Below are 26,975 nucleotides of genomic sequence, written 5' to 3'. Positions count from 1 at the left end.
CATTGCTACGCCGGCAGCTATTGCCAAACTTGCAAACTATCTGCAAGTTATTTATATATAAAATAATTAAAATCAGCTGTCCCATCCTGCCATCCCATCTCTCTGTCGCAGGTTTGCTCGTGCCTCGCACGCCATGCAGCGGGATAATTTGGGAGCTGTGGTGGAGGTGGCTGCAGAGACCACAGCTGGGATCCGCACGGGATGTGGGGCACACCACGGCACGGTGGCCAGAATGCCCTGGGGACATGCAGCCACCTTGTCCCTGGGCATGGGCTGGGCTGGCATGCAGAGGGTCTGTGCACAGAGGCTTCCAGAGGCACGTCAGAGCTGCAGGGGATGAGCATCCTTAATCTGGCCATGACTCAACACTATTTTCAGAATCATGTAATCATTAAGGTTGGAAAAGCCCTCTAAGATCATCGAGTCCAACTGTTCCCCCAGCTCTGCCAAGCCCACCACTAACCCATGTCCCCAGGCACCACATCTACATGGTTTGTGAACACTTCCAGGGATGGTGATTCCATCACTTCCCTGGGCAGCCTGTTCCAAAACTATCACTATTTTCAGAAAGTGAAACACATCAAAACAACCCAGTGAGCAGGATCCAGGAGCTGAATTCGAGCCACACCAATGAAAGAATAAAATATTCTCAGTGCCTGGCAGACACAAGCACTTTTGATGCCCTTTTCCCAACTCTGTGAAATACTTTCACCCCAGGCACCGTCCTGCATGAAAGCAAAATGAAGAGAGGAGTATGAATGATTCCTGAGGTGTCTGCTAAAGCATTAATAATGTTTAAAAGTTTATATTCTAGCAGCAGGTCTGAGATGCATTAACTACCCAAAGGACAGCCTTTCCTGGCTCAGCATTAGAGACTGACACCACCTGAAAATGTTTGACTCCCCTACACCTAGTACAGATGAAAAATACCACAAAATCCCTGGATAAAATTCTGCCCTGGCATAGAGCTGTAGAAGTGTTTGGGTTTGGTTTTCTTTCCACACACACAGATAGTGATAGGAAAAGGAGAAATAGTTTTAAACTAAAAGAGAAAAAATTTAGATTAGATGTTAGGAAGAAATTCTTAACTATGAGGGTGATGAGGCACTGGAACAGGTTGCTCAGGGAAATTGTGGATGCTGCATCCCTGGAAGTGTTAAAGGCCAGGATGGATGGGGTTTGGGGTCTAGTGGGATGTGTTCCTACCCATGGCAGGGGATGGAGTAAGATGAGTTTTATGGCCCCTCCCAACCCAAACCATTCTATGAAGTGTACTTGGCCCTGGGGGGGCTCTGCATGGTGCTCTTGGCCACCTCTCCTTTCCCCAACATTTCTAAAGGTTCCATGATACTGGAATGCTCCACATTTGGAGCATCCAGGAACCAGAAGGGCAGTGAGACCCCAACCGTGGTAGAGACGAGAAGCTGGAAGGATTATTCATGGCTCCCAAAGCCTTTGAGATGCTCCCATGAAGAGCCTTATCAATATTGACACTGCCATTGGTACATGCAGGGAGGAGCTTACAAACACTACAAGCACTGGAGCTGACACCTCCCTGCAGCAAGGCAAGACAACCACCATCATCAGAAAGGGTTCTAGGGAGGAAGAGCACACCCAGGGTGAGGTGGGGAGAGCCCCTGACGCAGAGAAGATCAGCACTTCCAGCCTGGGTGTCACCTACTTTCCGTTCCCTGCTCACAGGTAGCAGAGCTGCCTCCCCAGGTAGCAGCAAGTCAGCCAAGTAGCTGCATTTCAACCTGGGCAGATAAGAAGAGATCAGGATGGCAAAAGGTCATCTTCGGGGACATCCCTGATCTCTGCCCCGGGCACGAGGTCATCCTGATCCTACTGCTTCTCTCACACTGTCTCCTGCCCTTACTTGACATGCAGAAGGAGCAGGAAACACTCCAGGCAAATGTCACAAGTGTCCAAACAGCTCTCCAGCAGGGGAATGACCCAGGCAGTGGACCGTGGCCCCTCTGCCTCCCACACCCACCCAGCCCCAGCCCAACCCTGGTGTTGCCTGCTAGTTAAAGGGGATAGCGCTTTTTTCCAGAAGTATCGGGAGCAAAGGGCTTTGCTGAGGCGATTTTGAAAATAATCAGTGTACTGGACAAGCTCTATTTTTCTACAGCATGTGACAGCACTGTGTGATGGCAGAAAGTTTGTGGGTGACAGCCCAGTCCTTCATGCCCTGGGAACTGCAGGCTGGCCCCGTGCGAGACACACGATGCAGACACATAGTGAGACAGGATGTCTTCCCGCAGAAAGACCAAGTAAATAGTGTATAATGACAGGATTTCTATTATTGATGCTTCAGCAAATCATCTTGGATCCTCGGAGGATCAATTAATCATTGGGATTGTCAACACCCAACTCCATGTTCTAAGTTTTTGCCATCCAACTCTCCCATCCTCCCGTACACACAAATGATGCCGGGGGCACGGTGCCAAACGAAGCGGAAAAAGAAAGAAGGGGAAAGAAAGCGCCGAACAGAGAGGCTGTTGTCAGGGCTGGACCCTGGCGTTGGCGAGGAAGATCAAATGCAGCTGCCCCCATGGCTGCATGTGGTTAAGCACGCCGTGCCTGAGGGCAGGCAGGATGGGGAGCAGCCAGGCAGCCTACGACGGGCACAGATAATTAAATCATCCGATTGCCGGGCAGGCCACATTAAGAAGCTCATCGGTTTGCATGTGGCCCCTTGCTGTGGCCACCCGTGAGCTAAGTCTTGCCTAGATGCTAGTAGACAATTAAGACAAATTGTATGGCTGAAGATCAGACTAGAGCACTGCCAATGCCATTGCCTGGAAGCTCTGCTGAAGAATGAGGGCACATGTGTGTGGGAACCAAGGCTCGGAAGAGAGCTCTTAATGAACAACGTGCCAGCACTTGTTGCCAGAACACACTCTTCATTTCAGCTCTTGGAGAAAACAAAACCCTTAAAACCAGAGTTTACTACATTTCACTGATCTTCAATATGGCTGGAACTTCAGGATGCTTCTCCTCAAGCTAAGTTTGTATCAGTGAAAATATGCTTCTTGTTAAAGAAACTATTTAAAATGTGGAATCTAAAATCAAGCAAAAATAGCAGACAGTATGTTCAGCTTCAAAATTGGCTTGCACTCAACCAAGTATACCATAAACAGAAGGCAGAACTGACTATTTTTATCTTAACAGCCCTTGGGTGATTAAAATTTGGGGCCAGAATAAACAATTTTTTTCCCCATTCCTTGCAAGAGAAGATGTGACATGGGCTTGGAGTACTTTCTAATTTTTTAACTCCCTTCCTAGCTATTAGTTGTTTGCATTAGAAATGTTCCCATGTACCCGACAGCGCAAAGGCTGCATTGCAGCAGGCACGGTATGAATTATAGGAACACACAGACCACTGTGCCCTGCAGAGATTACAGTGCCAGATAAGCCAAAGACAACAGCAAAGTGCTAAGAGGGAGCAGGTAGAAAGTTAACAGGGAGAGGAATGCACAGATACACAGCAAATGGGATTTTTCTTCACGAGGTGCAGTGTCACGGACAGCCCCTGCCACCCAAAGACACACGGGAGATGAGGGTCCTGAGGATGCACCTCGGATGGAAAGGACCAGAGACGTCAGGGAAGGTGATGAGTGAGGAAGACACAGAGGGAATCTGAACCAAGCAACAAGGAAGGCTGGAGGAGGGAGAAGGGAGAGGTGGCAGGGCAAAGGACATTGGTGAATAGACATGTGAGTGCTAAGAGAGAACGTGGCTGGGAGATGCTCTGAGGTCAAAGGCCAGGGATGAAATCCAGCATCAATGTGAAGCAGCATAGATGGAAGAGACTGGGAAAATCCAGGCCATGGAATTTAGAGCCTTGCAGCAGCCAGGACTAGTGAAAAAGAGCAATCATGTGTTGAGGGATGGGCAAGGCGAGAGATGGGGAGGTACAGATTGTTTGCATGTTTGCAGAACAAGAAGTCAAAGATGCAGGCCTGGCTTTGGTCATCCATTGGCAGTGATTCCAGCGACTGGAGGAAGGAGAAGAAGTGGTGATGGGAAGAGGAGGAAGCAAGAAAATAATTTTTGATGGTGTTAAATAATGCTGACGGTTTAATTGCTTCAGCAGAAGCAGCTATGGAAAGGGGCTGAGCCATAGGACTGAGCAGAGGGAAGCAGAGCAGGATGGGAGCAATGGACTGAGCGTTGTGGGAGCTGAAACCAGGGGGGCAGAAGCAAATGATTTGGAAGGTGTAGAGCAGGAAGCCTAAATGAGGATTTTGGGATACCTCCAACACAAGGGGACAGGAGGTTCTGACATTCACTGAGCTGTCTATGGCAGATGTTTGGGTCTCTCTGCAGCACCAGCCCACAGATTTGTTGGGATACAAGCCACCATCAACCCCCAATCCTTCCTCTGACCTTCATGAATGTGACTCCCCACCTTTTGTTACAAACTACACATTTTAATACCTAACACGTGAATGCTACAATTCATGTTTCACAGCGTAGGAACTGCTGAGTCCTGCTGTGAGGACCCCCCAAGCAATATTTATTTATAAACAACTAAAACGAAAGATTTCCTGACAAGATCTCTTAAAAACTGTGCAGATGTCCAAAATGATGTCAAACAGACATGATATATAGGAGGCCCAAAGAGTTCTCAGTCAATCCACCTGAGAGAGTCGACACCTGTGTTTCTGAATAACATTATATTCTCACATAATAACAGCAATTGGAGGGGGAGAATTATCTGACAAACTCTTTTTTCCTCATCCTTGTCTTCCTTTCTCCACACACTGATCATCTCTACTCAAACCCATTCAAATCTGCATTATTATTTTTGCTTCTTTTAAGTACAACCATTGTTCCTAACTTCCACCTCCAGCTCAGTGCTATTCCTCCAGTTTAGCATGTTCCCATTCGCTTGGTGTCAGCAGAAAGGGCTTCTTACTCCAGAAAAGCCATTGCATATGCAATAAACAAATAGCCTTTGACATCCTGGTTAATTATATCGGTTAGCGACAATCTCATATGCATGAATGCTGTGCTAATGAAAACACTTTGGCATGCAAAGCAGGACCGATCAAGACACTGAAGTGTCCAAACCTGCAAACTATAAACAGCACAGCCCATGGAATACAGTGGGACTTCGCAGTTACCCTTAGGAGGAGCATGGATGGATGGCAACACGGTCAGGTCAGACTCTCAACAAGGCACAGTATGAGCTTTAGGTGCTGTACAGTTTGATTTCATGGGAGGGAAGCCATAAATTAAGAATTTAATCCTGCACCAGTGGTGAGAATGGTGATGAAGACAGTGATGAAGGCATCTTAGCAATACAGCATCTCTGTATTTTCTATAAAGCACTGGCGTGAGCACCCTGTGAAGAGCACGGACCCAACCATGCCTCCTAAATTCCCAAACCAAGTGCTCACCTGAACCTCATTATCCATTTTCCTGCACTCCAACTGAGATAGACACAAAGCAGGACCTCCATCCTGGGCACTTCTGCAGCCCACTTACCTCATCACGATGGTCCACCTTTGCCAAGGCTCCCAGCAGCCACGCAGAGGAGCCTCAAGCCTTTCCCACCACTAATCCATGATCGCTCCAAAACAGATCTTCTCATGACACCCACATTTCAACCTGCTCCAAAGGAGCAGCTGAGTGGCCAGGCTCCGTGTCCCACCCCAGGAGCCATGCGGTGCCTCAGCCCTGGTGCACATGTGCTGTGCAGATGGACACGGAGCATGCTGCTGCGGCAGCTCCGTGCCTGCTCCCTGCACGCTCGCTGTGCAGCCAATTTGTATGTTTACCACAGCCATTTGTCCAAGACTTCTGAATGTCTGCAGCCAAAACCATGGAGAAATGGGAAAAATGGAGGTGAAAAACCTCAGGAAGCATGTGTAAAGAAGCCAGAAGAAATGCAGTGATTGCCACCACCTTCCACATCCATGTGGTCAAGAGCCCTTTTGCAGCTGGATGAGAACTCATCCTCTGCACAAGCAAGGGGAAAATTCTGACTTCCCTCAATGTCTCCATCTCTTTGGCCACACCAAACTCTCTTTCATTTTCAGCCTCTCCTCTTTCCACTACCTGGACTCATCCCTCTCACCAAGACCTAACGTGGTCCACATCTATCCAAAGAGAAAAACCACAGTCCTTGGAGACCTGGTCTCCTTCCATCCAGTAACACTATGCAGAGCTAACCACAGCCGTAATGTACTGACAGTTAAACTGCTTTTATCTCTTTTCTTTTCCACATAGTTCTCATACAATAATCCCCTGCCATATTTTTTACCAATAAAATATATGAATAGCTAATCTGGTGGCTAACTACAGTGATACGAGATCTTCCCTTGTAATGACTTCCAGAGTGAAATAACAAAATCCCTATCAAAGACAATCTTTTTATGGCTGTTAGGAAGACTGTCTCTACCCTGACGCTTGCCAAAAATTTGGTTTTGCCTCCCTTGTCCCCTCATATGACATAGAAAATGGACTAACCCTATATTAAGAATACACACATGATTACCAAGCATTTAACAACAGAAAACTTCCCCTACACTGTTTTGCCTAGAGACATCCAAGTGCCAGAGCCAAGGAATGTTCTTCCCCACCTCCTTTTAGCCACAGATAAACCCCACGCACTGCAAAAGAGAAGTTTTTAATCAAAATTGGCACTTCTGAGCTTGCAGTTGGTGGCAGATCCCTTCTCGAATAATGATGTCACCTTGGACTGTGGCAGCAAGGGAGTTCCATGGAGGCTACGAGCAAAGCTGTGTTGGGTTTTGGCACCAGCCTAGCAATCCTAAAAAGCAGTTTGGTGTTTACAAACCAAGGCTGAGCTGTGCCCAGCTCTGGTGTGCCGGGCAGAGAGCGGGAGTGAGGATGCTCCGGGCCATGTGCTGGAGAGCGAGCACAGGCAGCGATCCCCGCCGCCGCCAGCACTGCCAGCACCCTGGCTGCAAAGTTTGAAATGGATTTAAAAAGTGCCCAACGTTGTAAAAGTATTTCGAAAGTGCCAAACCCCTTGCTTGGTGTCTGTAAGCTTCTTTGTTTACCAGACACTTCAGCCCCACTCATCTGCCCCTTCTTCGCTCCTTCACCTTTCCCAATCCCTATCCCTAAAAGCTCCCGGAAAGCTGCGCATAGGAGATCATCACCAAAAAATCCCACAGCCACATGTAGACCTTATGCTGCTGGAGGATTTTCCAAGGATGGAGAGGGCTGTGGGGCTTGGGCAGGAGGACATGGGGTGGATGCCAAGGCCAGCACATCAAGGGGTCCCATGCAAAGCAAACCCCAAGGGAGCTGCAGAGCTGGCAGGGGACTGAAGAGGTCTTGGAGAGCTGAGCAAGGAGATCATCCAGTCCACAGAAAGAAACATCTATGCAAACTGCATCATAAAAAGCCCTGTACAAACTGCACCCTTGCCAGTGGGCTTGGGGAGATGAAGGCTGACAATAAGGACCCAGGGCAAAGCCAGCATCTCGAGGAGAGGTCACCTGCACAGTGAGCCCAGTGGGCACTTCTACTGATCATAACTAACCAGGGACAAGAGGAGCTTTGCAGCCCCGACCATCCCCAGCCCAGGTGCTGCTCTCCTACACAGAAAATGTTTTTATGGGTTTGCCAATATTGCAAAACCACAGCATATGCTGAGTGAGAAATTGGAACCCTGTCCGTGGTCAGCATGTGCGGCGCTCTCAGAGCTGAAGGAGGCTCTTGTGCCCTTCCCTGTTTCGGGCCACATCTTCCCAAACCCCTTTCACATCAGACAGATGCTTCTGCTTATGGTTTCGTGGGCAACACAAGGACCTACAGCACTTGGGAGGATGGTGGCTCATTACAGCAGGAACTTGGGTTCTCCAGAGGTAATTTACTGCAGGGAAGGACTTCCCGGCCATGGCCAGACTAGCAGGACTTTTAAATTACTTTCTTTATGTACCCAGCTCTGGGGGCTGGACCAGTCATGCATCATTGCAGCAGCTCTTCTGAGTCCTAGATCGCCAGGTCATCAGGCCAGGTGGCTGGGATGCCATGCCACTATCTCAACAGGAGAAGACTTAAGGAAAGTTCATTCTAATTAATTATAACTGTGAATTTAAAGTGGATTAATTAAACTGCATTAAATCCCTGTGTAAACTCCTCACTCAGACTTTAAAGTGTCTTTATTAAATTGCTAAAGCAAAATTCAGCTAAACCAAATTAAGGCTGTTTCATTTCTAAATGACAGTGTCTACACGAGGATGTAATGCAGTTTAGATAATCCACTTTAAAAGTTATTTCACATCCATTTCAATTGTCCCTGTGTAGACAAGCCCGAGGAATCCTGTCGCTCACGAGCCTGTGTACAAATATGGGTAACAACAGGACCTTTTTGAGATTGCCTTTTTAGGAGATTATTTCCAAATATCCTCATGGACAAGAGAGCAAAGAATTGATTGAGCAAAGAAGGGCTGTTTACAGGGCATGGAGTGACAGGACAAGGGGAAATGGCTTTAACTGAAAGAAGGCAGCTTTGGATTAGATTATTAGGAAAAAATTCTTTCCTCTGAGGGTGGTCAGGCCCTGGCACAGGTTGCCTAGAGAAACTGTGGCTGCTCCATCCCTGGAAGTGTCTAAGGCCAGGCTGGATAGGGCTTGGAGCAACCTGGGCTAGTGGAAGCTGTCCCTGCCCATGGCAGAGGGTGGGACTAGATGGACTTTGAGTTCCCTTCCAACTGAAAGCATTCTGTGATTCTGTGATTCTATGAATCTGTGATTTTCAGTGGGAATGGGGCAGGAAAGGACAGCAGTCATCCATGGGCTCACAGAGTGCAGCAGGACAAACATTCCTGGGAGATGGGGAGATATGGAGGGAAGAAAGGGATATGCACAGTCAGGACATGCAAATGCGACTGTGCAAAGTAGCTCTGACCATATTGCAGCGAGATGTTTCTGTTCCCAAGCGGGAAAAGTGGAGTTTAAGGATGAAACAGTGGAGATGAGGAAAATGGATGGTGCTGGGCATGATGTCTGTAGTAGGTGCAGAGAGATGGCAGGTTCACAAGTCATGGTGATGTTGGCACCGGGGAATGCAGAGACATTCCCTAATCCCACTGAAGCTGCCGAGTGGGATGGGGAAGCAGCCTTGGACCCCTTCCCCATGCGAGGCTGTACCCACGGCCGCTTGGCAACAAGGAGAGGACTCTGGCTGCATTTGGCAAAGCTGATGGATTAGGGGCATCCACGGAGCCCACTGGGATCGGCACAAGGGAGCCTGTGGGACGGCAGCACTGAGGGTCTCCTCTTGGCCAGCAGATCCACAACCCCTCAGCTTTGCAGGGAACAGCCGTCAATGTGCAGAAATATATTTTGGGGGAGCTGAGAGAAAGCCCCAGGGGGTTAAGGTTTTGGAAGGGCCCTTTGTCCTCACGCTCTGGGCAGCTGCAGAAGGCAAAGGGTTAAGGAAGCCCTGTGGTTTACAGTTTAGTAGCAGCCGCAGCACAGACCTTCGCAGGGAGGCTGGAGAGGCTGGAATAACTGCTGGCTGGAGCTGCAGCACGTCCAGAGGCAACGGCAATAAAAACAGAGTGGATTACATCCCTTTAGAAACCCTCCGGAAAAAAATAAAAAAAAAAAAAAAATAAAAAAAGAGGAAAACAAGAGAGTAGGGAAAAAAAAAAAAAAGGGAACGCCAGAAAGCACAAACCACAGATTCTGTCTGTTGGCTGCTTTTTGATAAGCTCTGCTCCAAACACAATGCTAATGAGCGTAAGGGACATCCTCTGCGTGGGGCGGCTGCTTGACCGCATTTTGTCTGCATGTGGCTGATTTCCTCACCCACTGCCAAGCCCCGTGGCATCGCTCCCCGCCGGGGCTTTTCCTTCGGCTCCTCGCCTCGCAGCCCGGCCCCGATCGTTCCCCAACCTGCGTGAGTCAGCAGTAACCGAAGGAAAGGGCTGAGGGGGGAACAAACGTCGGCGCCTGGAAACTCTCCCTGCCAAGCATTGCAGGGTGGCTGTGTGCTGCCCCTGTGAGCTCCAGAGCAGGGACGGGCAGCTTCTGAGCTCTTTTCATATTAACACCATATGATTATTTTGTTTTCCTGGTTGATCCCAAAGTCCACCCAGCTCCTGGTGTTAATTTGCCCTTTGCCAAAGCAGGAGCTGCCTGCTTTTATACTACTGGGCTCTTTACAAACCCACTGGTGATTGCTTTCCCAAGGCATCTACTGGGTTGCGTATAATTCCTCTAATTAAATGTAAAGGAGAGATGGTTTGGTGGAGCACCATTCCATCATTTTCCCTCTCGCTTCATGCTGTGGACTTTAATGAGGACCTAAAACACCATCTTGACTTGGCTTTAGTTTCAGGCCAGATGAGCTTTGCTTGTTAAGATGGTCTTTACTTGTCAGGAAAAATAGCTTTATTAAGGTCATGTAACACGGAGGGTTTGATTAAAGCTAATCAAGGAAGAAAACCAGACCAGAGTGGCACGAACCAAACTTACTGCGACATGTTTAACATAACTTCACCTCGCCTATCTGTTGAAAGCAGACAGAAGTAAGATCAGGTTACCCAGAAGAATGCCTGAGCACGTAGAGCACCGTACAACATCGTGTAGCACCGTACAACATCCTATAGCGCCCTACAACATTGTGTAGCACTGTAGGTAGTGTAGCACTGTACATTTACAGCACTGTACCACCTTGTGTAGCACTGTGCAACGTCCTGTAGCACTGCACAACATCCTACAGCATCGTGTAGCATCAGTACGACATCGTGTAGCGCTGTAGGTAATGTAGCACTGTGCACTGTGTACAGCACTGCACAGCACCATACAGCCCCACACAGCACTGTATAGCCCCACACAGCACTGTATAGTCCCACACAGCACTGCACAGTGCCATACAGCTGTGTATGGTGCCACACAGCATCACACAGCACCATACAGCAGTGCTGCGCAGCGCTGCACAGCACCTCGGAGTAACACAGCACAGAGCACTGCACAGCTCTCTCTGTGCCATACAGCACTGGATGGCCTCATACAGCACTCACAGCACCACACAGCTCTGTACAGCACCGTGCACGTGCAGCTTAACCCACGCAGGGCTTCCCGGGAGCGACCCGGCCAACTCCGGCCCCGCGGCTCCGCTCCCAATCCTCGTTAGCCGGGCTCTCCCGGCACAGGGTAATTGCCACGCGGCGGAGCGGAGGCGGCCGGGCTGCCCTGGAATGCTCACCGTGCCAGCTGCTAATCTAGAGGGGTTCTACACCTAAATAATGGGCCATGTCCTCACCAGAAAGAGACTCCATCCCTGAGGTTCCTCTGGGCTCTTCTGTCAAAGGGATGGGAGCTTTGCAGAAAATGCAGGGGTGTTTTTCACATCCAGAGGGCTGTCCCGTCACTGAGACTCATTATGGAGGCGCCTCCGTTTTGGATTTACTGGATATATTTTTCCATATTTTCCTCTAGGGAGCCCACAGCTGGGAGCTCGTCCTGCTTCCTCTGTGCACACCAACCACTGGGCTCCTTGCTTTTACTTTTACTTTGGTTTTACTATGTGGTGTCAACAAATGCAGTCAGGGAGGTCCGAGAAAATCATTTGGGACAGACAGGAAAAAAAACCTAGGTGCTGGTTCATAATTTTGGAGATTTTCTGAGAAACCTACAGCTCCAATCAGCAGCCAAACACTGTCAGCCAGGCCCTTGAGCTCCTTTGACTGCAAAACATCCATGCTTTGGAAAACAGGGATGAGCTCAAGCCCTCTGTACACACAGAGACCGAGGGACATTGTCCCATCTGGTGATGTCTGGGTCCTGCTGAACTGTCCCCCAGCTGCCAAAAGTAAAACTGCCAATCCAATCGCCTCTGCTTTTTGGTTTTCTCCTGAGCCCCTGAGTGGAAGGAAAATGCTGACGGATGTTTGAGACGCGGGCAGATTAAGCCGCAAGGTACAAGCTCTCACAAGCAAAAGCAATTAAACCTGGGCTTTTTGTTGTCGGGGTTTTTTTCAAGAGACAAGTTAGAAACTCGGTTCTGTGGAAGGGGCTTTTTAAGGATAATTTTCTCCAGAGAAGTTCAGGAACTCCAAACATACACAGGGATATCCTGCTTAGGACAAGGCTCAGCATTAAAAAAACACAGTCTAAACAAAAACGTGGGACTACTCCCCTGCTCCAGCCCCGCCGCTCGGCGAAGGATGGACAGGAAATTACCAGCAGTGGCATGGGGGCTGCTGCCAAGAGGCAGCGCGGAAACAAAAGACCCTCTATTGTGTAGGAAAACCTGACATCCATCCCCTCTGCTATACTCTGAACTCCCATAAACCTTTCCTGTGAGATATGATTTGTGGGAGCTTTCCACATTTCCAGTGCCCTGCGTTGTGCCCCCTCCGGCATATGCAAGTGGGATCTGCATCGACACCGAGTTTCACACCACTGCCAGCCTTCAAAAGCCTGGATTTCTCCCGACTTCTTCTCCTCCTCCTTCTGCAGCCACCCCACAAACTGCTATTAAGAAAGTAAATGGGATATTTGCCCTGTCGCAAGGCAGCAGCAGCCCCGTATTGCACAAAGGGCTCGATTTGCTCCATTATTCTGTCCTCCTTCAGCACAAAATAAGGCGCTTTTTCTTGGTAAAACAGCATTATTTTATATTTCCCCATTTCTTTTCGAAGCCATGCACTGTAATTGACTAACGGGTCACTCTCAATTAATTATATTTAACAAGTAGAAGCTGCAGAGCAACGCTCCCTCCCCCAAATTATGTCCTTTGGTTATTTAAATAGGTGCAAGTAGAGGGATGGGAGAAGGAACAAGTCGGTAAAGTATCAGCTGTGGAAGTTTGTTGGGAACTTTCCAAAACCCTACATCTGCTTGGCAACAGCTCAGAAAGGGATATGGTTACTCTTTTAACAGTAACACAGCTTTCCCAGGCTACAATATATGAAAAACAGCTTACCCCGGAGCAGGGAAGGGCCAAGAGAGAGCTGCAAACCCCACCCCAGCCCCACCGTGGGACCCCATCACCTCCCCATAGCCAGTCAGGGACCAGGAAAAATGCTGTCCTTGGATGTGGGAGCCCCCCCAAACTCCTCCCCGGCACCCTGGGGTGGGCTGTGCAGCCAGGAACAACTCAGGGCTGGAGAGGGGGCTCCTGCTCCAACTTTTTGGGGGGAGAATCACAGCAAGGCTCTTGTCAGCGTAAGCCTTCGTTCACCACAAACAACACATCTAAAGGCACTGTTTATAATTATAGCATTAATTGATCTCTCATTTATTTTTTTCCAGCTGCTAATTAGAGAGATAATATCTCGGGTGCTTTACAAGCATTAGAAGACTTCAGCTCGCATGGAGATACTTCTGCCGAGGAAAGCAGAGGTGGATGGAGCAGGGAGCAATCGCTCTGCAAAGAGAAATGATTTACCACAGTTGGGTGCATTTTTTATATTTTAATTAATCTCGCTTTAGTCAAAAAAAAAAAAAAAAAAAGAAGAAGAAATAGCAACTTCCCACAGCCTGTTCTGCGATACGAGGGCAGAGAGGCATTAAGAAGATTTAGTGCCTCTGCCGGGTCAGGAAAACACGGGAAAAAATCAGAAAGTAAAAACAATAGAGTGGGAGAAAGGGGCAGAGCATTTGGCACAGGATAAGACACCTCTCCATGGCACAGGGAGCAGGACAGGGCTGTCCCAGCTCTCCCGCACCAGGAGGGGTCTGCAGGGAGCATCTGAGCGCCCCGACACCCCTCCTGGAGGCCATGGGCTCGGCACGATGCCGTGGCTCCTCCGAGGGCCGGGATCTTTGCCGGGACGGAGGGAACACGCGTCAAGACGTAGTTTTACAACTAGGTGAAAGTTCCCGCAGTGGCACTGCCTGGTGTGACCCATTTCTCAAATAATTACAGCCTGAGTCACAAACCTGTTAAGACCCAATTAACAAAAATGTTATGCATCAGTGATGCGTGTTTTGTCCAGAACTTTTAATTCCACAGTTTTTCCAAGTAAATTCTCTCTCTTTATTTTCTAGTCATTAAATCCCCTCCCCTGGGTGCGAGCGGTTGCCTTCCCATTGTGTTGCGAAAGGGTTAGCGGGCCAAGAAGTCAGAAGGAAAAGGGTGTCATTACTTCTTGCCACTTTGTGGCAGGGAAAAAAAATCTGGAAAAAAGATTAGAAATAAACTCTTGCTGCTCCCAAAGCCGGCACGAAGCCCTGGAGATGCCCCAGGGAGGGTGAGGGGTCAGGCTGTGCTCAGCCGGGGGGTGATGGTGGGGAAGGGCCTGGCTCTGTCCTGGCCTGTGCAGACGAGGGGAGGCAGTGGAGAGGATTTTATTTGGCAGATGGGTGCAGCTATTGAGCTTATGCAGTAGTGGGTTTTTGGCTGCCCGAGTGGGTAGCCTGTTGTTTACTGTTTATGGATTTGTCAGTTTTAATTATTGTGAAGTGCCCAGATGCTCTGGCCGCCAGTGCCATAAGCATTTAGGGAGCAAATATATAACGAAATGCACTTGAAAACATCTCTGCTTCCTCCCATCCCTCTCCTGCCCAGCTCCCGGGACACCCCACGGCACCAAACACCGGCCCTCCCGGGTGCACCGCGGCCGTGCGGCGCTGCAGGGCATGCAGTGCTCCCACTGTTCCAGGGCTGCCCTGTGTTCTTCCACCTTGGCGCTGCAGCTCCATCAGCACTATCCCCGCAGTGAACACAGGCTGCCAGCACCAGGGGCCCCCCGGATCCGTGTTCTACCGTTCCTACCCCACTGCAGGCCCCGGGCGTGCAAATCTGGAAGCAGATCTGCTTCCTTGCACCTTTTTTTTTTTTTTGCTTTTACCGTCCATCTTTTTAAGGTTATTGGACTCTGTTTTCTATAACGAGGTTACGTGCATGGCAAATAGCATAAATGCATCCCAGACGGGGCCGGTGAGGAATGCTCCCCCTGGTTACACATGTACTTTTCATCTGCGGTCACGGGGCTGCGAGTGGCCATCTCCAAGAGCGCCGTAGCCCGCTCCTTCCTGACTCCATTGTAATCCATATTCCTCCTCCCGATGCGAAATACTGCGCTAGATAAATTCCACTGTATTTCAGAAAGTTTTCCACAGCTCCCTAAATGTTTCCATATGACACTGGGCTCTACAGGTAACTTGAGTTAAAGCCATTCCTTAAGCAAAACTCCCTGTAAAATTTTCCACTATCTCAGCAGTACTCAATGTGCTGTCATTAAAGCAGAGCACATATATTTCGGAGCAGGATTTGCCGTGATGTCGGATTGCTCAGTGAGCCCCAATTACGGTTTTTACTTTTTTTTTTATTAAAACCTCCTCGCTCAGGTCTTTTGCCTGTTCATTCACTGAGGTCCTTTTTAAGGGGGGGAAGATGCAGCTTTCTGAGCCATGCAGGGCGCAGGCTCAGGCTGGGAGCAGTGTGGATAATGCCAGCCTTGTTCCCGCTGCCTTTTCACTCTGTTCCCAACCCTCCTTTTTTCCACCCATTTCCCCAGGAACAGCAGCAAACCCTAAATTGCAACCACCTGCTCCATACATCATCCTCAGGCCTGGCAAGCCCGAAACGGCGGCGATGCTCAGCATTCCTGCAGGGAATTGCTCCCCAAAACGCTCAGCCCCGGTCCCCAAGGATGGCAGTAAAACCGCTGCACGCATAAAAGAGTTTAATTTACAAATAAGCTTATGCTGAAAGAGTGCCTCCTGTTCTCCAGGAAGCCCTTAGCAGTGATGGAGAATCTCCAAAGGAAAGGCAAAATGCATCATTTCGGAGCTAAGATCCCTAAGGATGGCGGAAAAACCCCGATCTGTGCAAAAAGGATCACAGCGCCCTGTGCATGCAGCGACTGCAAAACATCTGGCTGGATTCTGGAGAGAGGGAGAATACAAGATGGCAGGAAAGATTAATGATTTTGTAACTTCTTCTGGTTTCAATGAACTTTTTTCTGGTTATAATCAAGGTTTTCAGTGGTAGATTGGCTGCATGCTGGGCAGTGGTGAGCTGAGGTGGGGTGCTCTGTCTCTGGGAATGACAGAAGCACTCAGCCAGAAACCCAACTTGTAACCGTCCCATGGAGCCTATTACACTCAAATGGCTGGTTTGCCACCGGTTTAATTAATAAGCCATATTATTGGTTAATTTTATACCGTCCTGAACTTTTGTCAAGGAAAAATTGGTTAATTTTACAGTGAGTGGACTTGATGCAGCAGAAATAATGAATAAACAACTTTTTTAAAGGTACGGACTCGCAGCTTTGCTTTGTTCTGAGTAAACCCTTTGATTTTATTACACAAATAATGTCTATTATTGATGGACTCCTTTACAGACAAAGCATCTTCCCTGTCTTCAAACTTCTTTTTAAAAATCTATTAAACACCCTCTTCCCATCCCAGGGTTTTACACATGCAAATACACCCTCAAACACTTTTAATTCTCTTTTTTTTCCCCTCATCTATCTCCCTGCTTTCCAGATGGACCACCAGCTTCCCACCATTGCCAGCAACAGCTTGTGTATTGTTTGTTTAAAACAAAGATGACGCATTAAATATCATACACGACGTGAGGAGAGGGGCTAAGGATGATCCTCTGGAACCAAAAGCCAGTCCAGCACGGTGTTCCAAAGCTTGGCATGTGCTAAGGGATCCAGGATCTGGCCATCCTCTGCCTTTGGGGAAGGCACTTCCCTTCCCGCCTCGAGGATCCTTTGCCTCCAGAGAGAGTTAAACTTGTGCGAACGCTCTCCAAATTATACAGGCTAACCAACAATTATGTCATTTCATTCAAACATTCATTCACCCGTCATGTGCCCAGATTAAACAGTAACACTTTGTTTGAAACATTCTGCTGAAATTAGCAGACCAGAGTTGCCTTCACCTATATTTAAGCACTCAGCCCCGTGCCGAACGTAGCCTCGCCTGAACTCGGACGGGTTTAGGCAAGTTTAGCACTTTAATGTGAATCAAAGCCGTGCTTTTGTATGCTGCACATGGTTATTAGATGGGTATAGTCACAGGGATATGGAGCTGTGAAGATTTACAGAAAAAATGACAGGAATTTGAGAAGAATGTGAAAATCTGAAAAAAGCTATGAACTTAAGAAGAGGTTTATGTTCACTTACAGCCCCCCCAAAAAGTAGTTTCAAGCTGTGATAAGAGGAAACAATGCAAAAAAGCTGTAGTTGTGACGGACCAGAAAAAGCAGAATCTGAGTGCACAGCTCCAAGTTTTGCATTGTTTCCTTCTTTAAGGACAATGATCTGAGACACAGTATAGATTTTAATCATTGTATTTTGCTTGAAAGCAGAATTGCAACCACAGCAGCAGCCCTCTGCTGCAGGCTCGTCCATGATCTCCCAGCCGTGGGACACCGGCACCTCTCACCGCCAGCACGTGTCACACAAGGCTACGGAGCTCCAGGATGCCCAAGGCTGGCATTAATGCTAAAATCTGCAGTGCTACCAACATCTCCAAGATGCCAGTTTGCTGCCATCAGCTTTGTGTGACAGGAGAGAATAGCAGGCAGATTGCGTATCTAATGAGCCACACATACTGAAAATCCACAGCAATCTCTGGAATACATGTGGATTTGTCTAAAACTTTAAAATATGGCCTGGATGGTGTCCTGACTGCCAAAACCACAATGAATTCACTGTTACTGTCACTAATCTTCCATGTATGTTACATATGGTTGACATTTTTCTTTAACTCTCATATTTTTTGCATGTGTGCGTATATAAATAGGGTAGGAGGGAGGCGAGGAGCAGGCAGACAAACAAACAACCGGCTGGGATGCACGACGTTCCCATTAGGCATTGGAAAATTAGTCCTAAGTGTGTTATACAAATCTGCAGAGCCCCAAACAGCACGTTTTTGAGCGTAGGTGAAGTCTAGGTCTGTCCTGGGAAGCCAGATGTGCCTTCCTGGCCTTATGTTAAAGTGTTCATCCCAAAGTTGGAAGGGATACTCCAAGTCCTGCTGAATCCAGTGGGAATCTCAAGGCCTTTCAATATGATATGGGGCAATTCATCCCCTTTGTGTGTTTCTTCAGGTCATTAGTTTAGAATATTTATAGAATCACCAAATGGTTTGGGTTGGGAGGGATCTTAAAGCCCATCCAGTTCCAACTCCCTGTCACAGCCAGGGACACCTTCCACTGTCCCAGGTTGCTCCAAGCCCCATCCAGCCTGGCCTTGGACACTTCCAGGGATACAGGGGCAGCCACAGCTTCTCTGGGCACCCTGTGCCAGGGCCTCACCACTCTCACAGCCAAGAATTTCTTCCCAGTATCCCATCCATCCCTGCCCTCTGGCAGTGGGAAGCCATTGCACTCATCCTGTCGCTCTATCCCTTGTCCAAAGTCCCTCCCCAGCTCTCTTGGAGCCCCTTTAGGACCTGGAAAGGGCTCTAAGATCTCCCCAGGACCTTCTCTTCTCCAGGCTGAACACCCCCAGCTCTCCCAGAGTGGCTCCAGAGCAGAGGGGCTGCAGCCATATAATACACACTTCATCTTAAAGGAGTTGAGATTCCTATGATACACATTGCCTTGACCACCTGATCGGAATATGAACCCTTGCAGAAACAGGAATAAATCCCCTTTTCCTAGCAATGCAATATTACATGGCGTGCTGGCAGAAGAGTTGTATGTGAACTAAGAAATAATATTTCATGCATTCCTTTTACTTTCTAGGCAAATTTATGCCAGATTTTATTCCACTACAGCGTTACGAGCGGCACTGCTTATCTCTGTTTCCGTGCACTTCTACCAAACAGTAGGTCAGCTGAAAACTTTGTTTACTGCCTGAGGAGAAGCAAATAGTAGTCATGCATGGTTGGCAGGGGCTCACGGTGTGATATATTCACTGCTGTTATATGGCTCATCATACAATTTAAGTCTACTGTAAACAGTCTATTTATGATACACATCCCGTTTGGACATGCAAATTCCTTGGCTTGTAAGAACAGCATTACAGTGATGGGTATGTTCCTTCTACCACGTGGTGCTCGCTGTTGGTAAGTTTAATAATGAAGTGAATGTGGTTCTAGAAGAGGAGAAAGCCTCTCTTAATTTTTACTTGAAATAAACCCAACAAAATCTCATGCTAGGTATTTCTTTGGTGGCTATTTCCCAGCAGATCTGCTTGCTCCCCTCACCTTTTTTCCAAGCCTGTTCCTAGCAGGCTGCTTTCTTTGGACATCCTACAGGAATCTGCATTTCTTCTTTGTTCAAGCTATAACCTCTCAGATGGTGCTGCAGGGATGGTACCCACAGCAAAACAAGGCCATCAGCAGCTCTACTCAAACACAGAGAACAGCGCAGGCAAGGGCTCTAGGGATGGGTGAAAAATTCTGCAGTCAAAAAAAGCAGCCAGTCCCGCCCTCCTGAGGTGCCCAGGACTGTCACACCAGGGACCCTCCCTGTTGAGTTCCTCTCTTTCACCATATCATGTCTGTGATAGCTCACACCCCTATTTTGGGAAGAGCAAACCCTGAGCACTGTTATCCTGATGAGCCCCAATGCTCTGCATGAGCCCGCTCTTCCTAGCCTGCCTGGTAGACCATTTTTGGGTTTTATTTGCCTCCTTTCCATTTGCCATTCAGATTTTACAGGAGACACTCCAGCAGCCGCACGGCACAGACCCAGGAACAACCCCCCTGTTTGTGAGCTGCACTGCATTTTGGACAAAGAGGCTGCAAGTCCACGTGTCAAAGCCAAAGATACTGGCCTTTATCATTGATTTTTTTAACTTTTCAAGAGCTCTGGGTTGTCTAAAGCCAACATTTCTAATAAAAGTCATTTGGTAACATTCTATGTGTGTGCCAGGGGAGAGCAAATTTCAAAGTATTTCTAAAACCCTACCAGGTTGGATCCTACCAATCAGTCCTCAAAATTATCCTTCTTCCATGACTTTAAACAGACTTTTTAAAGGGATGTGTCAGTAGCAAAAGGCATTGGGAATCTCTGGGCTTTCTGCAGGTGTGTGTGGAGGCACGGGAGGAATAGCCCCAGCGCCGTCCGCCAGAGAAAGCACTGCCGTGTTCCTGAGAACAAGGACAGCATTATTCCGGGCACAGCATCCGTCCCAGCAGATGGGCAGCGGGGGAGAGGGTGTCATCCACTCTCATTTTTGAATATAGCAGATAGTTTTATAGATTGCTACACTTAAGTGAGTTCCTACGTCACTGTTGCATGCTCTGATCTAGACTGGTAAATGTCTTCTGCAAGCCAAGAACAATGGTAACGGTGATAAACATCAGTATCTGTGCCGTGCCTGGGCTGGGCACAGCAGCAACACCCACAGTGTCTGCGCTCTGGAAACTTTAATATCGTCAGCAGACAAATAGAGAGAAGAAAAGAAACAGCGGCGCTCCCACTCGTGCTCCTGACAAACTCTGCTATTGCAGAACCAGTTAAATAGTTTGCCCAAGGCCACAAAGAAAGGCTGTGGTGGAGCTGGAAGGGCACCCAACCTCTGCACATTTCCAGCCACGTGTACCAGTCCAGTGCTTTCTCCCAGCAAAGATTAACATATTCAATACATCTCTGAGTACTTTTGAATAATTGTAACCACCACTTACTTTCATCTGAGTGGCTGTGAAAAGCTACATCATCCTTTGGTTTAATTTCTTTCCCCGAGAAGAATTGCATTTGAAAAGAGCACGAGCAAGTCTGGACCTGCTAATTACACTACAGTACCAGGACAGAAAAAAAATCATATAAAGGTATTCCTGACGTTATATATGCTCATGTCAGTCACAGCTTCTAAAGAGCCAGAAAAAATTGACTGCAACTTGTTCAAAGTAGACCTTACAAAAACACAGCTGGTCTTTGACTAGTGGTAGGTATTTTGTGGCCATTTCATGACTACCATAGTGGTTAAAATCTGTCACAGTGGAGGTGCAAGAAGAGCTGGTTTGTTCTTTACAGGACTGGGCTCATCTTCAAAGAAAAAGAGTGATGAGAAAAGCATGAGGGAGGGATGGCTGTGAGAGCCTTGATGGTAACAAACTCACTCAAAACTTGCCCCTTTCTCCCCATCCATGCTGGAGCCCAAGGGAAACCTGATTTTTTCAGCCAGAAAACAGGGCTGCGTTCAGTCTTCATCAGCCCGTGTGTTCCAATGCTCAAAGACAACCCACGGTATTCATTAAATATCAGCAAAAAAAATTAAGGCAGGTACATACACAATTTAAATCATTTAATGCATGCAATTAATGCTAGTAATGCAATTAATGCAAGTAATGCCAAATAACAAAGAAAAATATCACATGATGCCAGTTGTGATTAATGTGATCAAACTTTACGTTTCTTTGGAGTTTCTCCTAATGAAGGGCAAGCAGAAATTTCCCCTCACTAACAACTTCCCAGCTCCAGCTTTACTTTCTAGTGCTTTTCCTTGTAGCACACATCATTCATTTTGCTGAGCAACTACATTCACTCCTATTAGGCAGCTATTAATTACTGGGCCCTAAAGGCAAGGTGACAGTGCATTGCATCGCCGTCGAGAAGTGCAGACCGGAAAGTTCACCAAGAACCGGGTGTGGAATAAAAATGAGGCTTTGTATCGTCATCTTCTCCTTCTTGAGTGAATTGTGCACGGGACGGACGCCCATGCCCAAATGGCTGGAGCAGGGCTGGGGGGTGGAAAACTGGTCCCTGGCTGTTCAGGATGGCTGAAGGAATTGCTCTGTGTAGTGCCTGACCTGCACAGCTGGATTAGGATTGCTGTTGACAGGCGTCCCAGGGAGAAGGGGAATAAGAAACAAAGAGGCAGGGAAACCCGAAGGTCCTCTGGAAAGGAGGGAAGGAAGCGGACTATCCTCTTCTCGTTGCATTTGGAAACAGATGTTCTCAATATCCCCAGCTCCGAAGGGTAGGAAGTGGTGACCACAACTTGGGGAGCGCGGGTACTCTTGGCAAACAGCGCCTGTTTGTTTTTTTTTAACTTTCTGGAAGACTAAAATGAATAGCGGTTTTAGTGGCATTTGAATCTGTCCATGGCATGTTCCTATCTGCTTTTGAGATCTGCTTCCTCCCAGAGCCCTGGAGGAAGAGCCCGACTGGGAGCAGCGAGCTGGTTTCACAATGTGTGAATCTCAAGAAGGGTATCCGAAAACCCGCACCTCAAATTGAGCCCTTCCACATTTCCAGAGCAGATGTTACAGGGACCAACAGACTCGTGTGCCTCTATTCATCCCCTACAAGCAGTTTCCTCTTTAAAGGCATCTGGGGTCTGTTCTGGCATTGCCGTGCCGGGATTTATGTACGCCGCTCCCATTAGTGTTAATGGTAGTTAGACACATGCAGCCATTCCTCTCACACTTCAGGAAGAGAACAGAGCCTTATGGGAGAAAAGTTTGCTATTAAGGATTCTTAATACAATGGAAACATTCTGTCTCTTTTAATTGTAATTTACGTCTAAGTGTAACCGCTCTGGGTTGGGAAAACCAGGATTCAGTCCAATTCAATTATGCAATTCTTGCCACCTGGTAAGCCTTGTTATTTTATAAAGAGTACTGTAGTAGAACTGGCAGATTCATTCATGTTCAGAGCGTAAGCGCCCTACACTGTGTAATCACTGGCTCATAAAGGAGAGCGCCACACGAAAGTCAACCGCTCAATTATAACGCAATCTTTAAAAAGGAATATGCAAAACCACGAGGCGAGATTCCTCTTTGGTTCAGCTGGTTTACAATTACAAGTTCACTGGGGTCTTTGCTTTGCAAAGCTTTCCAGCACAGGTTCAGCCTCGAGTTAAACCTGAGCTCAACACAGGCCTCCAGCGTAGCTCAATCGATCTGCACCTACTTGCAGACGCCGGCGGATAATCTCCATCCAGAGGGCATAGCTGGGAGGGGATGCTAAATCACAGGCCTGCAGGAAGGGTTTTATTGGGCTAATGCACATTCACTCTGACTTAGCTAATGAAGCTGCAACAAGATAATACAGGAAAGAAAAATATGGCCCTGGCGACTGGGAACGCTTTCATTAGCACCGGCACACGGACACCTGACAGCCCATCAAAACCTCGTGCCACCCTCTATCCCCACAGGCTAACGAGTTTCCCCACATCCCACTCTGCTCAAACCCCTCAGCATCACAGCACTGACTGCCCCTATCAATGGCAGAGGCACAGAAAAAGTGATTTTTTGTAGTAGACAGTGAGCAGGCATAGAAGAAGACAGTGGAACAGTTTTAACCTACCCAGGGTAGCCACCATCCAAGAGGAAAACTCCCCTTGCCTTCATCAGCTTTGGCCAAATCTCATCCGTCCTCTCTGCCTGCTGCGGGCACTGACCAGGAGTTGGATGTTCAAAGGACACGGATCAGGGGGCAGGACCAGGACTCACCTACAAGCAGCAGAAGCTTCTCTAAACCAACACCCCAAACCCATAACTGGAAGACTAGTTGTGTTTTTACCAAATAAATAGTATCTGAAGTTTATTTTGCAGTTCTCTCTCTGCATTTCTGTATTCCAAGCTAAGGGCCAAAATTTCCAGTAGCCTCAGAAAGGCAGGAAACACTTGGGAGGACCCAGGTGGACTGGTCAGCTCTGCTACAGCGGGGACAGAGGGTCTCTGCTCATCATCGCTATTGCCACTGCTGTCCTTTGGCCTCTTCACACCATTCCACAATTCAGGATGAGAATTTTCAGCCCCTACTGGATGTGTTCTTCTCCCCAGTCCCCACCCCAGCCGGAGCAGACTAAGCCAACGTTTGATCGCGTGTGCAAAGGAGAGGGATGAGGGGGACAGAGCCAAGGTTTACTAATTCCAGAAATACTCCAGGAACACCCCACCTGACAGCTCTGCACCTCTGACAGCAACAGTGGGATGTTTTGAATCTCACACCTTGTAAATAGGAGAAGCACAGCCCAATCATAAAAACGTAAAGTATTAATTAATAGTATAACTTCAGTTTGTATTTCAGCTCCGACATAATGAACCTGCCAATTTTGATTGCAAAGTGAAAACTCATCTCTTTATTTTGGACAAATAGGGTTAAGCTTCTTAAGCAATTCTTTGTTGTTTTGACTTCAACAATTTATGCAAATGAGATGTTAATTAGGGTAATTGTAACTTAAATTATGCTTGTGTAAACCTCTCCATTGGTAGGAAAGTGTGGGAATCCAGACAACTGGTATTTAAAGCAGCTGTACTAACTCACTTCTGAAAGCAAAGCATACCAAGATCACTTTCATGTCTTTACAATTTGTTTTTATGAGGTGATAACATTTTTACAAATACCATCATTTTTGCTTTTTTATATTGTAAGTGACAGTCTGACATTTTACAACTGGCTTATTGAAAACAAGAATTGAGCACTCTCGCTGTAACGGACATTAACTGCTCAATAGAGATTCACATGCTAATGAGGTGAGAGGGGCTCCAGAAAGTTTTGATAAATGCGACACACACTCTAACTAGCAGTGAATGTGAGTTGACAAAGAACATCTACACCAGGGTTCAATAAAATGTAACCCTTTAAATTAATCATACTGGCAGTATTTAATAGAATGCACAACAATCTCTTTTCTGATGGCTATAAAGCAGAAGAAATGCGAAGTCTCGACAAATGAAAGTTCCCACATTTCCCTCTTCACACTGCTACTTCCATTCGAACTCCGACAATTGGTAAAAAAAGGTAGTTACTGTAAATAACAAAGTAGGAGGTTTAATTGTTTCCTTCTTTTAAAGCAGGATGCTTTTCTTCACATTTATTTGTCTGGATTCTATTGAGCAAATACCCCGACCCGAAAGATTGATCATAAAAAGCATCACCGGTTGCGCTCGGAAGGAAGTTTAAGGATACTGTCGGAAGGAAGTTTAAGGATACCGTACAGCAAAGAGAGGCTTAAATGACCAGCTTTCTGCCGGGCCTTTTTTCAGCCCAACTTGGCAATTTTTTTTCCTTTCACTAAATATAGCTCGAAGGAAAATACGCCACAGCAGTTAATCAGAAGCAGAAAGCAAAGTTCAGAGGCTTCGTTCACACCGAACTCCCCAGACTTTGCTGAGATTTGCTCCAGAGAGAGGCAAAGCTGAAACTTCAGCACCAGCATCAAAGGAGGGGAGGTGGAAAATTTTTCATCCCAGTTGTCTTACAAGTTTATTTTTTATTTTTCTGTCCTGCCACTCCTGACCCAATGACACCAACTGTTACACGTGAGCTTGCGAGATCTCAGGAAATAAAACTATTGGAAGGCCGATCGCCTCCACACAGTACACTAAGGCGTTATTTCTTCCTAAAGTGACAATCCTTAATACCCTTTTTGGGTTTAGCCCGTTTTAATCTTGGCAGGAAGTGTAAATCTGTGCGCTCAGCAGCATCGCAGCCTTGCTGGCTGTCAAAATTTTGCCTCCGCCAATGCTTGAGAGGTATTCTTGTCATTTCACTGGGGTAGGAGACTTCTCTGTCTGACATACAAGATCTCCCCAAGTAGTACAACTTGCCAAAACGCTGGCACACATACCCTGCTCACTGCCTTTCGTTTTGGTAACTCAGACTTGCTCTCTCAGCAGCTGCTGGAGGGCTCTATGCAGCACGAGGAGGGAGAGAAAAGGAAAATATCCACTAATGAACCCAGAAAAAAACACTCCACCCATCTCCCCGTCGCCTTCGGACTTTATGAGCTCATTCCAGCACATGCTGAAGCGCTCGGCAGCGAGGGCCCGGGCCCTGAGCCTGCGTATCCCAACACGTGGCCGTGCTCCCCGAGAGGTGTCCGGGCTGCTCGGCTCCGCTCCACGCAGAAATGGTGAGCCTGGAAACGCGAGCGAGCTGAGGAAGGCGTGCTGCAGCTCCGAAATGGCCATTTAGCCAAATTGCATACCTGTGCTGTGTCAGCTATACGGTAGATTCATCTCATTCCATTGGTCTAATGGATAGCAATTGAATTTAATTAGCAAAACTACTTTGACTTAGTCTCATACTGTGCTGAATGTAATGAAATCTTTCTCCTCTCTCTCTCCCTCCCCCCCCCCCCCCCTTTTTCTTCCCTCAAATAAAGAATGTCCTTAACTGCATTCCACCGTTAGAATATTAAAAGCTATATATGTTACTCCTAAGGACAGAGTACAGCCATCCCCTTTCACAGGCTTTAGATTTAGTTATTGTATTACATAACATAAAATAATTAAAAAGATACTTCGATAGTTACACACAGTATAAATTCAATTACCGCGATGTCTCCATTAAAAGCACTTTTATAGTATGAATAAAATGCAAATCCTCTTTAGAGATCGATACCAGAAACATAATTCTATGCTTCATCCTGAGAAGGAAGCTAGCCTTAATAAATCATCCTCTTAGATTAAAAAAAGAAAAACGTTTCAAAGATACGTATTTGAAGGCAATTCTCTAAAGCAGACATCCTGGTCTTATTTCTGGTGGACTCATTTTTTAGCAGCGAGGTTCACGGGCTGCACCTCCTGTTTCCATACAGCCCCTGCCAAGGAGAAGGATGCCGAGGGGAAGAAAAGCCCCGGCCATGCGCACCGGCAGCGCAGCTCTGCCGGGATTTATTGAAACGTCCCAGATCTGGCCACGAGAACTTTGCAGCAACTTGTCCCTCCTTGAAATAAAGTGTAAAGCAATTCCTCTGGATGAGTTTGGAGGGAATGCTCCTACCAAACCTAACTTTTGCCTGGCTGGGCACAGTGAGACAAGTTCCTATGATTGATTATCGTGGTGTCTCTGGATCTCTGACTTTGAACCATAACCTTTTTTGCGCACAATGACAGTTGGGACCTACCATTTGCCATCTGTAGAGATGGTGGGGGAGAAAAGGACTTTGCTTACATTAATCAACCAATTAAGAACAGACTTAAACAAAACACTAAAGCATAATAAAAACCTGACTGCTTAATCGCTTTCTACTCTTAATAGTTGCCTTCCTGTAGTTTGCTGATGGGAGTAGCATCACTCTGCCCGGTGCCCGCTGGGGACAGGGTTCTGGCTCTAGGGCTGGGCACTACCTGATCTCAAATGGAGCTGAGGATCCTCTTTT

General features: G+C 47.4%; 1 protein-coding gene across 12 annotated transcripts in view; it reads right to left on the bottom strand.

Moving 5' to 3' along the window:
• NFIA (nuclear factor I A) overlaps positions 1-26,975 on the bottom strand; it is a 250,083-nt gene that overhangs the window by 202,853 nt on the left and 20,255 nt on the right. Inside the window, exon 3 of one of the 12 annotated variants that reach the window (XM_069023559.1) lies at positions 13,232-13,372. The exons of 10 other annotated variants lie outside the window; for them this stretch is intronic. In XM_069023559.1, coding sequence (XP_068879660.1) covers positions 13,299-13,372 — 74 coding nt within the window. In that variant the 3' untranslated portion in view covers positions 13,232-13,298. Of the gene's footprint in view, positions 1-13,231; positions 13,373-20,984; positions 22,308-26,975 lie in introns of those variants that run through there. One more of the 12 variants, XM_069023558.1, reaches the window with a different exon arrangement.

This window comes from Aphelocoma coerulescens, chromosome 8 (genome assembly GCF_041296385.1).
Source record: "Aphelocoma coerulescens isolate FSJ_1873_10779 chromosome 8, UR_Acoe_1.0, whole genome shotgun sequence".
Classification (NCBI taxonomy): domain Eukaryota; kingdom Metazoa; phylum Chordata; class Aves; order Passeriformes; family Corvidae; genus Aphelocoma; species Aphelocoma coerulescens.
The sequence above is the reverse complement of the archived record's forward strand: the minus strand, read 5'-3'. Positions and strand labels throughout refer to the sequence as shown.